The sequence below is a fragment of the Plasmodium knowlesi genome (genome assembly GCF_000006355.2).
Source record: "Plasmodium knowlesi strain H genome assembly, chromosome: 10".
Classification (NCBI taxonomy): Eukaryota; Apicomplexa; class Aconoidasida; order Haemosporida; family Plasmodiidae; genus Plasmodium; species Plasmodium knowlesi.
The window spans coordinates 413871-427283 of NC_011911.2; the positions used below are offsets into that span (position 1 = coordinate 413871).

The 13413-nt window shown below is 35.3% G+C and overlaps 4 protein-coding genes across 4 annotated transcripts; 2 read left to right on the forward strand and 2 right to left on the reverse strand.

The window, feature by feature from the left end:
- Positions 1 to 647: 647 nt before the first annotated feature.
- Positions 648 to 4668, forward strand: PKNH_1009200 (conserved Plasmodium protein, unknown function; the record flags this gene model as incomplete). Its single annotated transcript, XM_002259538.1, has 2 exons — positions 648 to 853; positions 1062 to 4668. The coding sequence occupies 2 exons, from the start codon at positions 648 to 650 to the stop codon at positions 4666 to 4668; spliced, it is 3813 nt and encodes a 1270-aa protein (XP_002259574.1).
- A 1182-nt stretch (positions 4669 to 5850) lies between these two features.
- Positions 5851 to 7218, reverse strand: PKNH_1009300 (conserved protein, unknown function; the record flags this gene model as incomplete). Its single annotated transcript, XM_002259539.1, has 5 exons — positions 5851 to 6027; positions 6234 to 6272; positions 6440 to 6566; positions 6706 to 6834; positions 7067 to 7218. 5 exons carry the CDS (start codon positions 7216 to 7218, stop codon positions 5851 to 5853), a joined length of 624 nt encoding a protein of 207 aa, XP_002259575.1.
- Positions 7219 to 7881: 663 nt separating this feature from the next.
- Positions 7882 to 9216, forward strand: PKNH_1009400 (dynein light chain Tctex-type, putative; the record flags this gene model as incomplete). The annotated part of the gene is made up of 6 exons (XM_039114095.1): positions 7882 to 7893; positions 8006 to 8057; positions 8244 to 8278; positions 8515 to 8593; positions 8838 to 8912; positions 9122 to 9216. 6 exons carry the CDS (start codon positions 7882 to 7884, stop codon positions 9214 to 9216), a joined length of 348 nt encoding a protein of 115 aa, XP_038969715.1.
- Positions 9217 to 10142: 926 nt separating this feature from the next.
- On the reverse strand, positions 10143 to 12102 carry PKNH_1009500 (DnaJ protein, putative; the record flags this gene model as incomplete). The annotated part of the gene is made up of 3 exons (XM_002259541.1): positions 10143 to 10176; positions 10334 to 11867; positions 12081 to 12102. The coding sequence occupies 3 exons, from the start codon at positions 12100 to 12102 to the stop codon at positions 10143 to 10145; spliced, it is 1590 nt and encodes a 529-aa protein (XP_002259577.1).
- Positions 12103 to 13413: the final 1311 nt, after the last annotated feature.

Here is a 13413-nt window from a genome sequence, read left to right on the forward strand (position 1 = left end):
ATAGGTACGACAAAATGACGTAGCAACTTATATTAAGTGCATGATGCATCGTACAAATATCACACAAACGATGCCACCGTGGGAATGACTTCATCTAGGAAAAATGGCACTGCTAACGTAGACCATTGCAAGAATCGTAAACTTCACATAGATTCCTCAATAGGAAAAATTTTCACCGTTGTTTGGCGTCCCCAGGTGAAGGCAACGCCCGCAAAAAAAAAAAAAAAAAAAAATGATTAATTCGTTTTGATCTATATTTCCCGCTCGTCGAACTCGCTGTTATGAATGACCATTAGGGGCTATCGCTTTTTAGATGTATATTTTATATTAATACGAGCATATGTGAGTGATGTTCATATCTACTCCCCCAATTAATCACGATTGAGAGAATACCACTTGGAAAAAATATCTTGCACTAAAAAAAAAAAAAAAAAAAGAAAGAAAAGAAAATGGTAAAAGCTTTCAACGTGGGATACACTTTCCTATGAATTACCCCACATGTAGGGGCCTACACTTTTCTCTACTATTGTTTACTACCACAGAAACACATAGTATGATTATCCCTGTGTTTGGATTTTCCCGGTATAGATAGACTACTTAGTGCAAATGGCAAAGCATCCCTCTTGTGCACGCACTTTAAAGCGAAAATGATTTTGATGTCATTTTTAAATGGAACGAAAATAATATGGGGAAGGAGAAAAGAAAAGTCGTTCTTGTTAGCCATTTTTAAGAATGGGAAAAACGTTGGCAAAAGTTTTACCTCCTCAAGTGGCCATACCTCAAAAGGGGTCTCGGAAAATGTAGATGGCAAGGAGAGGTTCATCCAGCTACGGCATTCAGACAGCGCTACCAGGTTAGAGAGAGAGAAAAAAAAAAAAAAAAAAAAAAAAAGGGGTTAGTACACTAACCATGTTTTAATATCCATGTTGAGAGGATGTCATGAGGTGGGATGTGACACATATGTGCTGATGCGAACACACCTGCGTGCATGTATACTTCTCAAAATGTGTCACGCACCACGCACAGAAATATAACTACTCGAATTTTTCCCCCCCCCGTAGGTACCAGGCAAACGGAATAATGAAGACAAACAATTGGCCGAAGAAAAAAATCTCAAAAAAAAAAAACGAACTTTATATTTTCATGAAAAAAACCGGCAACAAAACGGTAGACTTTCACCAACTAAATATTGTGCTAACAAAAAAGATAGGCGAAATGCAAAATTTTAATGAAGTATATAAATTGATTTATTACAACAAATGCATTTTGGTCCCCCTAAATTACGTTGTATGTGTTTATAGAATGTACAAACTTGCGAAACAGAAAGAGTGTAAAATAGTGAACTACCAGATGCACCTAAATAGCCGTGTCGAGGGTCTAAGCATAGATGAGTTATGTCGAATGGCCTCCCTGGATCAAGTAAACGACTACGGGGAGCTAAGTCAGAGATTGTCTATGCAAGGGGTGGAAAGCACCCCCATCAGAAGCAGCTATAGAAACGGAGAAGGGCGTGATTTCCCCCAAACGGAAAGAACCCCTTATATGATGAACCCACAGGAACAAACACGCTATCTCTGCTTTGATTACAAAAACGACATACTACAACACATATTGAACCAAATAAACAAAAACTATTTCGTGAAAATGTTAACCTACAGACACTTATCGAACCTTCTATTTGCATTAATAAACTTGAAATATTACGATATCGCAACCTACTTGATGTATGTCAAGCATATAATCAACATGTATGTCCACCTGTCATCTCAAGCAATTGCAAACGTTACCTACTCATACGCTCTACTTTTTAGTTTCTATTCAATCGATTTTACAGTGTGTTATGAAAATTATATGTACAAATATTACATGCCCACGGGGAAAGGAACACCAGGGGCTCTACAACATGACCATATAAACTTGATGTTTCTCCTACTCAGTCGGTGGATGTGCATGAAGACTATCACCTATATTAACGGAAATTTTAAGGAGAAATACGACATGGACAGTTTTTACAAAGGAGTTTTATCAAACACGGAAGAGTTAAATGAAAGGGAAAAAAAGTACAATTTACAATTTGGCTGCGAAAATCCTAAACATGAAAGGAAAAAATTTTTTCAAGAATTTTTTATCTTCCTATGGAGTGTATCCAAATTGAAAATTAACAACATTTACATCGACTTGATGCTCCATACAATTCACCAAAATAGGAAATATGTTTTCCCAAATTTTAACGAAAAGGATATATGTAATTATATTCAATCTGTGTGCATTTACTATCCGTTGAAAAAATTAAGTCAAACGTGCAATTCCAGCGGTAATTCTACTTCTGCTGTTTCTCTTGGGAATGAAACCCCCCTTATAATTTTTGACTATGACGCCCTTTTGAGGAGTACCCTCCTGTGTACCCTCTTCCATTTGAAAAAATGCAGTTATCAGCACTACGCGATTATTTTCAAGTGCCTTCGGAATTTGCAAAACGTAGGTGATACCCATAACGGGGAGGGGATAACAATTTGGGATGATCCCATGTCTTCTTCATTACCATGTGAAAGCAAAAGTGGCGCTCACTACTCTCAGCTAGACCATCAATCCGATTTTTCTTCAGAAAATTATTCAGTACATAAAAAAGGGGAAGAAGCACGCCCGTTATACTTTCCCAAGACGAACTCATTACAAAATATTTTGAAAAAGTTAGCAAACGTTGTTGTAAGAAATTTACTCACAAAACTTAAAAGTCGAAATGATGGCATTTTTTACCATGTTAACTACTGCAAGCGAAGTTCGACTCTAAATTTACAACACTTATCAGTATACCTTTACAATTTATCCCTCATGAATGAATTTTACGTTGAAGACAAGGCAAAAAAAGAACTGACTCAATGGCTAATTTCCATTCTGGAGAAAGGAATAAAACGTGTGCATTATTCCTTTGACAACAAAAGCGCAAATGTAAAATTAGAGGATAATTTTTTGCAACAGAGTTATGACAACTTGGTCTGTCTAGGCAATATTAACTACGCATTAAATAAAAGTAATATTATTAACGAATCTTTAATCATACACTCCGCTGTACATTTTTTCAAAATGTATCACGTTTTTTACAAGGAGTACAAAAATTCCGAAAGGACTGCATCCTTTTTTAACTTCCTTCAGAAAATAAATGAAAGAGTATTATCTATTTTTAATTGGACATTTTCACATACAGGAGTGGCCTTCATGCCATTATTCACATTAATTAATTACCATTATTTATATCTTCTATATGTAAAAGACGCTTCAAATATGTTTGTCCTTTTAAAGAAAATATTACTACCAATGACTATATACAATAATATCACTCTCTACCAGATGCGCCTCATTTTGAAGCTCTTAATAAATTACTACATGTCTCACATGGTTAATAAAAGAGAAGGTGATACTAATTACATGAACCACTTGGATAGTATCCACGATGATGTGCTAACTTGTATGTATAGCTTATCTTTAATAATAACAAATATCTCGCATAATATTCGGAGTGAGAAACTATCCATGGAAGGGAATACCAAACCGAACAGTGACAAAAGCGAGTACGTCTATTTTTACATAAACGTGGCGCATACCTTATTAAGAAGTTACTTCTATCACTTGTACAGTTTAAACGCAGAAAATATAAGAAGGCACATTTTGTGTCCCTCCAAAAATGAAGACACCCTTATGAAATTTTATACCTTCTATTTATTTGTAAAAATTAATATGAATAAACATGTGCACTATGATAGGAATGTTGTGAAGAAATTTGTAAGCTCCAGTGCGATACCCAAAAAGGGGTTTTATTTTTTTGAAAAGTTACTTACTTCTTTTTCGGAGCAGAAAACTGGCAATTGGGGGAACACAGAAGATCAGGATTCCGATTCATTTGCACACATTGATTTGGATATGAAGGAAGGGGTACAAATGAGGGACGGCTCGGGGAAGGAAGCCATCGACGAAGAGCTAAATGAAGAGAACCGAACAGTTGACAATTACCCCAATCAACGCAACCACGCTAGAATGAAAGGAAATAACAACAAGGATGTGCTTCCATTATACGTAAACAATATTGACAACAGAAATTATTCACCCAGGGAAAATTTAGGAATTTTTTATTTAATACAAAAAAGCATTTACCCGAAGGAAATAAAAATGAATAAAAGGAACCTCCTGTTTTTAAAACAGCCAAATGTATCGCAAATTTTATTTAACCCGCGCGTTGATAAGGAGTTGAGAAAAGTGGAAGAGCGAGTCCTTTTAACGTTTAAACAAATAGAAAGCTCAAAATCGCATATAAAAATATATAACTATATAAATCATATTTATGAACAGAAAAGGAACGCCAGACAGGAAACCTTCCCTATACAAAACGAATATGTAGTAAATAAGGACAACACTCTTTTTGTGGTAGACATTTATGATAAAAACACAAACACGATATTTGAAATCGACGGAATTAGTCACTACACAAAACAATATACACCAAACAAATCCATGGATTCTTTTAGCTTTTTTTACAATTACAAATCATATTATATTTTTAAGCACTTAATTTTAAGGGAAAATTATAACATTGTGCATCTACCTCTGCATGACAGCAAGTTGTGCCGGAATATAATTTGTAACTACTATAAAGCGACAAGCGAAAATGGTTAACCAAAAGAAAAAAAAAAAAAAAAAAAATATGAGCATGGAATGCTAAGATTAACGGAATTTTCGTTTTAGCTAGATAAGTAACTGTGAGTTCTTTTTTTTTTTTTTTTTTTTTTTGATCCGCAATATATTTTTATGTGTGCAAGCGTGGGGTGGACACACCAACGAAGATAGAACTACTGCATATGACCACTGCAGGGGAACGTTCTCTTCAAACGTTTTGAGAAGATTTATTTCGCCTAGAAGAAGGTCTAATCTATTAATACTGACGAATTATACATGTCTTTTGTGTGACCATTTTTTATCCAGTTATACTCTACGTCATGTAATAATTTGTCCATAATAACCATATGTTTAGCTAGTTTTTTTTTTTTTTTTTTTTTTTTTTTTTTTTTTTTTTACCTGCATGTTCAGGCATTTTTTTGTTTAATTTTTTTGTTTGTTTGTTTTTTTTCGAAAATAGCTACCCATTATGTGGTTTAAGCTTCGCTCGCACTGCTGCGAGTTTATAAGTATGAATTTTTTTTTTTCATACTGTTCTATGCTTTTTATTTCGCCGTATGTAGCAATTAGTTTCGCATTGTACCCTCGCGTGAATCATTTTTCTACGTTTCCCTTTTCACGTATTTTATCGCTTTCCACCTATTAGCGTTTGCAGCGGTTAACGTATAAAATGAGTTAGCCCCACCTTTTAATATGCCTAACAAATTGCACCAAACAGTAGCCACTAATTAAAAGGGGTACACATATTTTGCCCATAGTAAAAAGAATGGGAAAGAAGAGGCGAATTGGCATCCTTGCCCTTTTTATATACCCTTTAAAATGTTACACTGGTTTATTTGAACACACAACCTTTTTCACTGATTTTCTAAAATTCTGCTCTTAAACTATTTTCCGAGCAAATGACTTAAAAATGAAAAATTGTTAATTATACTGTCCTTAGAATGGGGTAAATTTGTGGTGAATTGTGACGCCCGTGTATATGTGAAGTACTGCACGATACACATACCGGCATGCAAAATAAATTGTTAAAAAGTTCAAACTCAAAAAAACGGAAAGGGGGAAAAAAAATAGGAAAAAAACAAAAAGGAGAGGTATTTGCACCTCTGCGTAATTTGATCCACATGTAAGCATCATTTTGTACAGAGTCCCTCCAATGATGCCATATATTTTTTCTTCATATATTTAGTCCCTTAAGATTCTTCCCCATTCACATTTTTGCAAATCCAGTGCCTTATCCTCAAAAACGCTAACTTTCAGTCCCGCTGCGTAGAAAACATTTCGAGCTGCGCTTTCGTCTTCATTTCCTTCGTAATTTAAGTCTTCTATAATTAAGTCGTTCAAGAAGCATACGGTAAATTTCTATAGAGAGGGGGAAAAAAAAAAAAAAAATGTGTGTCATATTTAATCACTTCTTATATCATGCGTGGAATGCCACATGCAGAAACCAACGGGATTTCTCTGAATATGCATTATGTTTAATAATGCAGTAAGGAGGAGCATTTTTCAAAATGTGCGTTGCGTGTATTTGGCTTAAAGATAAATGATAGGGAAGGGAACCGTCTTACTTTTTCTAGCTTCGACTTGATTCTTTCGCTCCGGATATTCTGCAAAAAAAAATAAAATAATAAAACAAGAGTAAAGAAGCAAATAAAACTACACACATAATGGCTATTAAAATTCTGTAGTGAGGAGCTGTATGTCCAACCCTGCATCTATACCATTTTTATATCACTAAAATGGTGTAAACGGTATGAGTTTTCCCATGGCTTACTTCGCAACATCTTTGCAGTTCCCTTTTCTCGTCCTCGTTAAGTCTTTGTATTATGTTGGGGTGTATGGAGTTGATCAAGCCGTTCACATTGATGGCCAATTCGAGTATGAGTCTGTTTCTAAAGTTTCTATAAGGGGGATGCAAAAAAAAAAAAAAAAAAATAGGTGGCATTTTTATGATGTATACTTCTTCTTCATTTTGAACATATACAACTTTCTCTCACTCGTTCAGAACCCCGTTGTGTTCCATTCATTTTTTAAGTTTACATGTATTCGTTTAAAAGCTTAGACGCTTGTGAGAAGAGGACTGCGTAATATTCGCATCTCAACTTAATTGTCATTTTTTCTTTTCTCTGATTTTCGTCATTCATTGACCCGTTAAAGTTAATTAATTTCCTTAAGGGGGGGGGAGAGAAAAATAAAATTTGTAGTAGCCGGGGATACACACGAGACATACGACACACACGTTGCAGAGAAGGTACAGAGGAAACCCTTTGACAGGCTTGTGCCATGAAAAGCAAGGTGTGGAACAAAATCCTACACATAACAAATCATTTACACTGAGAAGACAAACTATTCTTCTCCTGTTACAGTGCAACGTAACGACGCAGTTTCATTGAAATATTACTCTGCGTAAATTTTGTATTGCTCAAAATATCCCTTCAATTCTAAGTACGCCTTTTTCATGGTCTCCGTCGGGAAGGTTTGAATTCTATTACTTATTTGTTCCTCCCTAAATATGAAGGGAAGAATTTCCAGGCACGGCGATTTGACTGACATTTTGTTTGGCTATTGGCACTGTTTGGCTATTTTCCCTCTTGGGACTATTTTTTTTTTCGCCTTCCTTTCCTGTGTAACGATAAAATTGTGCTTTTTTAAAGGGCACAGTTAAAGATTATAATGGAACTAAAAAAAAAAAAACACCAAATTTTATCTGGCGGAATCAATCAAGGAGCTTTTGTTGAGAAAACATGGCTAACCATGTTCCGCGGGAAAAAAAAAAAAAAAAAAAAATATATATCAAAATGACGAAGAAAAATTCAGCGACGGAAAGTTTGGACGACCGAGCGCATAACTGGGAAAGGACGCAATGTCGATAACATTTATAATTGCTACACATAAATTCCATTCAAACCCATCTAATTTAATCGAAGAATGCCTCGAGTGTGCGCGCTCGTTAAGGTGTTAAAAGTGTCTTCAAATGTTACTTACCACATGAAGGTAAAATTTCTCCATAAAAAAGGATATCGCTAAAAAGGGAAAGAGGCGCACATTTCCCGCATTCTTTTTCAGGCCTTTTCATATTTTCCCTTTGTCCCTTTTTTTATATAAGACGTTATTCCCTTTTAGTGAATCCCCATAAGACATTCCACGTCGAATTATCTGTTACGGGCGAAGTACCTTCCTGTTTCGCTTATTTCTTACAAGATAATTATTGCCAAAATGGAAAACGATGTTATACTTTTTTTTTTTTTCTCATCCATTTTGCTTGATCTTCTTTGAATACCAAAATTTAAAACTTCTTAATTCTACTTTTTCGTCTTTCTTTTTTTTTTTTTTTTTCCAGTTACGTGGAAATGAAAAGGAGTGCGTCGAACGAATTTATTCCATAGTCGATGGTAGGACAAATTGAGAGGGGGGAAATAGCGCGACGTGTGCGCGTGAAATTCTGGACGAGCTGCTCGAACGAGTTGAACATTCATTTCAGTGAGAGAATTACACGATCGAAATTCACAAAATGTTTTCACGCACTCACACATACACTTCACAATACATGTTCTTTGTACTGTCCCACAAAATATAAGACCTTCTGAGGAATAAAACCTACTCCAACAGTGAAGTAAAAAAAAAAAAAAAAAAAAAAAAAATTGCAAAATGGAAAAGTAGTTATGTAAAACAGTGGAAACATAATATCCACTTGGCCCCTGTAACAGATAAAAATTTAAACTTTCACTAAGCCGGCGTGCCTGGTGATACAAAATTCCTTCCGCCACAAAATAACGTTCTTCATTACTTTCCTGTTGGCAAAATTTAATTCTTTGCCACCTTCGCCTTTCACCCTTTTCCTGCGTTCAGATAAACCAGTGGTCAAATGTTATCTGCGAAACGTCGATGGACTTTCTATACTCGAAATTGTTACCCGCGAAGTATATAAGTATGCATACATACATTTAAGCGATTAGACATAAAATTGCTACGCGCGCCGATGCAATGTGACGGAAAGAAAAGAAGAGAGAAAAGAAAAAAGACACCTAACATGGTTCCATTTGTTCTCATCACTGTATCTGTTTGCGAATTGCCCAATGTTATAATAATAATTCGTTGAAATGATACAGGCAGTACTATTCATCTGTACAAACCTGTCCGTGTTGTTTTTTTGTTTTCTCTTCCCCCTTCAGTAAGTTGCTACATTTTAAAAAGCGCAAGCACAGAAGCGGCTCTTCGATTTTCTACCTACTGGGACACGGGGGATAGTCATACTTCAAAAAAAAAAAAAAAAAAAGCACTCGAGCATGCACGCACATTCGCAACTGCATAGCCTTAAAAGAGTGTTAAGAGCAATGCAAGTTGACCGGTCAACCGATCAACCGATCAACCGATCAACCGATCAACCGATCAGCCGCTTGGCTTGATTATCCCTGTGGCGTTAAAGCACTGTTTCCCCCTTTTTTCACCCTCTCAGAACACCTCCAGATATTCTGGCCAAAGGACCAAAAGAACTGCAACATGCACTGCTATGTCAATGTCTATGTTTTAAAAATTGCACAGGAGGGTTAGTGAGACCCTGTGCCAGTCGGGCAAAACAGAACAAATGTGAAAGAAAAAGAAGAAAAAAATAATTTGAATAAAACATATTATAACATCCGAAGTTATATTTAACAGAAACATAATAAAACAGCGAAATGTAAGGATACATAAGAGGGAAGTAATTTTTTTTTTTTTTTTCTTTTGTGTGTGTATTTACGGGGGCGTAGACACATATATATATATTGTATGTAAATTCAAAGTACGCTTATTCTACAAAAAAAAAAAAAAAAAAAAAAAAAAAAAAGGAGGGGAGAAATAATTTTAGGCATATACAATATGACAACACTGCGTATGTGTGTGCACCTCCCTCAGCTTCTACACTTCACTGCTCCCCTTCTTCCTTGTCCACCCGCATATTACCATGATCGGGTTACTTTCGTTTCATAGAATGTAACCCCCACTGGCACGCGAAAATGCGCATCAGTGTAATTTACACACCGTTATATATATATATATATGCTTATGTATATATGTATACGTAGGCACACGTACAAAGCTGGGCAAGGGTAACTTGCTCCATGCATGTCGCTGAAGGATACTTTTTTTATGCGGTTGGAAATTTACCTCCTGCACGGGCGAAACAACGGAAGAGCCCAGATGCACTTCCACGTATACATATGCTATAAGAATATGTATGTGTATATCCACAAACATATAGATACATAACGTACATATGCACACACATACAGGTATCTGTAAACAGGTACCTATGCCCGCTCAAACATGTTAATAACATTTTAACCTCTACTTGATGAAAAAATGTTTCTACATTCGCAATTTTCTATGAATATTATAATATACAATGCTTGAAAATTATTTGGATACTAAAAAAAAAAAAAAAAAAAAAAAGGAAAATGTGTCACTTAAGGTGAGGATGCTCCGTGGACAGATCAAATTCACTTGTAGTCGTCATCTTGTTTCTGGTACGCCCTAAGGTGGAAAAAAAAAAAAAAAAAAAAAAAAAAAAAAAGGAAAAAATGAAATAAAATGGAGCAATGTAACATTAAAATGAATGCGCATAATGGGAGACCCTTCGATATATACCCACAAGGAAAACCACCCATGTGCGATTTTTATTTGTGCCCACCTCATGCACGCATCTTCAAACAGTTTCTTAGTATCCGTGATCTCGTTATTTTTCTTAAAATCCTGGATGATTTTCTTCATCACTTTGGCTAGCACGATGAGGGACTCAGCCCGGGTCTTCCTCATATTCTCATCCACAGACATGTCCGTGAACACCTTTTTGCATACACCCTTTATGGTTTGGTCGATATCGATGAGGCATATGTTTAGCATCGTTTCGACAATAGCTGGAAGGGAGTCCTCAATTTTTTTATTCACTTTGGCTGTTTTTTCGAGGGACATATCTTCATCTTCTTCCTTTTTCTTAATTTGGCTAGCCAAGGAGCTGGTCTTAATTAACGTTTTTACGAATTTAAGCCCTGTACCGATTACTCTCTTTTTCTGTTGCATTTTATAATATTTCCCACTGATTCCGAATAGACTATATTTATCTCCTAAAAATTGGTTGGCGCAATTTTCATAGGACCAGGCAACATTTTCCAAAATGACATGTCCAAAGGAAGTTTGGCATAGATCCTTCATTTCTGCTTCAAATTTTGCTATATATTCTTCCTTATTCCCCTGGATATATTTATTTAGTATTTCTCTCAGATGAAGAGCTAGTTGCACTTCTCTCTTATTCTGTTCTTTTACAATAATTCTCTGTACGTCTTCATCCTTGTATATTTGTTCATACTCTACATACATCACCATTCGGAGTTTTCCAATGTATGGATCCAATTTTTCGCTACCAAAGAGGAGAGTAAAAAAGAAGGTGGAATCAATGAACTGCATATTGTTGATTGCGTTTTTGCCTTCTTTATCATATCTTCTTCTTCTCTCTATGTCACCAAGCACTTGGTACGCTTCGCCAATTTTTTGGAACTGCTCCTTCGCCTTGGAATCTGAACATTTATCTGGATGGTATTCTTTGGCTAGCTTATAGTACTGTCTCTTAATTTCATTTTGGCTAGCATTTGTAGGAACTTGTAAAATTCTGTAAAATTCATCATTCTTAACTTTTATATTTCCATTCTTATTATAATACTCGTCATCATTTACATCATTCTTCTTCTCATATGTCGCGTTCCCATTGCTGTTACTGTTTCCTCCATTCACACCGTTATCATTAATTTCGTTTAACACCTTATTCGCTTCTTCATCTAAATTGTAGTAAAAATCATACCACTCTCTTTTTTCATCATCCCAGATTTTCCCCAACGCCTTTTGAGCTATCGATTCTGGGGTGTTCATTATACCCCTGCCAATTTGGTAACTAGCCACACCTAGTGAAATGATCGGGATAACTATTGCACTTAGGAGGCCAAAAAACATCCCTTTGAAAAACCCATTTATTCCTTCAGCTTTGGCACATAAATAGGGAGATATAAACAAAAAACTTGTCCCCACGATTATCCCTTTTGTTACTGATTTTAGCCCTGATACTAATCCGGCACCCGCATGCTTGGGTTTTCTCGTGGAAAATATGTTACTGATTAGACTTTTTTCCTCTCGGTCACTTTCGTAGTCGTACTTTGGGATTATCTGGTTGTTCTCTATAACAGAAGTTGCGAAAAAAAAAATGGACATGATATAATGTGCAACCAACTGGGGAAAGAAAATGAAGACACACAAAAAAAAATGCGTCAAGTAATCTAATGGGTCAACCGTACCCTAACGCTATTTTTTCCTTCTCCCTCAATAGGAATTGTCTTTAGGAATTGTCTTTTTTTTTTTTTTTCTTTTTCTTTTCTTTCGCGCATACTTACCAAGTGACTGTGACCTGCTCATGCTTCCACTGCCATTCTTATCCTTCAAAGGGGGTAGGGGGAGGGAGGAAATAAAAATATATAAAATGATATATGCTTCGTGTATGTGACCCCTGGAACACCACGTGGTCGTAGCTACAAATGCATACACATACTTAACATTTATGTTCTCCTTCCCAATATGTAATCAGAGTTGCAATAATTTTTTTCCTCCATACGACTCTAGCGCAAGAAGCTCGTTCATTTTTCAAGCTTACCTCATCCGTTTCCTTAAACTTGTAATAATTTTTTGCGTCTACATGAGAGGAAAAAAAAAAAAAAAAAAAAAAAGTGCACAAATATTTTATCAGGAAATGAACCCGTTCAACAATGGGAAAAGGTGTATGCAGTTTTTCATCATTTACGACCATGTGATATAGCTGTCCGTAGTTGGCTCTTAGCCCTTTTCCACGTTTTTCCATTTCTTCTTGTTCTACCACCTGTGTCCGTTTTTGCTTGCGCTTACCATTTCTTTTTCGTATGTTATTCATTTAAGAAAAAATTCCCTCAATGTTAAGAGCAGTTCATATGTATATGTACATATGCTTGTACATACATATGTATACAATAAGGGTACACTTTTGTACAAGTGGTTATTCCTTTGCACACGTACACAAGTTTGTGCGTGCTTATATATTTAGGGGGGTGTTTAAGAAGTGGGAGAGGGACCTTTGAAACTTAACCGCCAAAAGCGCCTTCTCATGGGAGGAAAAATATTTTGGTATATTTGCCCAGCTGCAGAACAAAAATATACCAAAGGGGGGCAATAAAAATTCAGTATGAATGAAATAAATCAGGAGGGGGGAAAAAATTAAACCACAGTCAATTTAACAGTACAATATTTTACAGAATTGCGAAGCATAGCAGTGGATGTCAGGATGTGTATATAAATGCATAAAAGTATAAACGCATATTATATGTACGTTTATTTATATATGTAACATTTGTGGAGAAATAGAGTACTGCAAAAGTCGCCTATTTAGAAGAATTATGAATCAGATATTTTTTTAATTCATTTAAAACAAATTTGTTTTTTGATAGCTGTTTTTTTTTTTTTTTTTTTTTTTTTTTTTTTTTTTTTTTTTTGGCTTCAATTTTTCAAACAGTGAAAAGAAATATCGGAAAAGAAGTAAATAAAAATTATGGATGGGTAAAAAAACAGCATTTTATGTGAAAAAAAAAAAAAAAACACTTAAGAAAAAAAGGGAGTTAAAAATTCAAGTTAAAAACTATACGAAGGAAAAGCAAGTGAGAAGTGTAAAGTTGAATAACTGAAAAAACAAAAAAAAAAAAT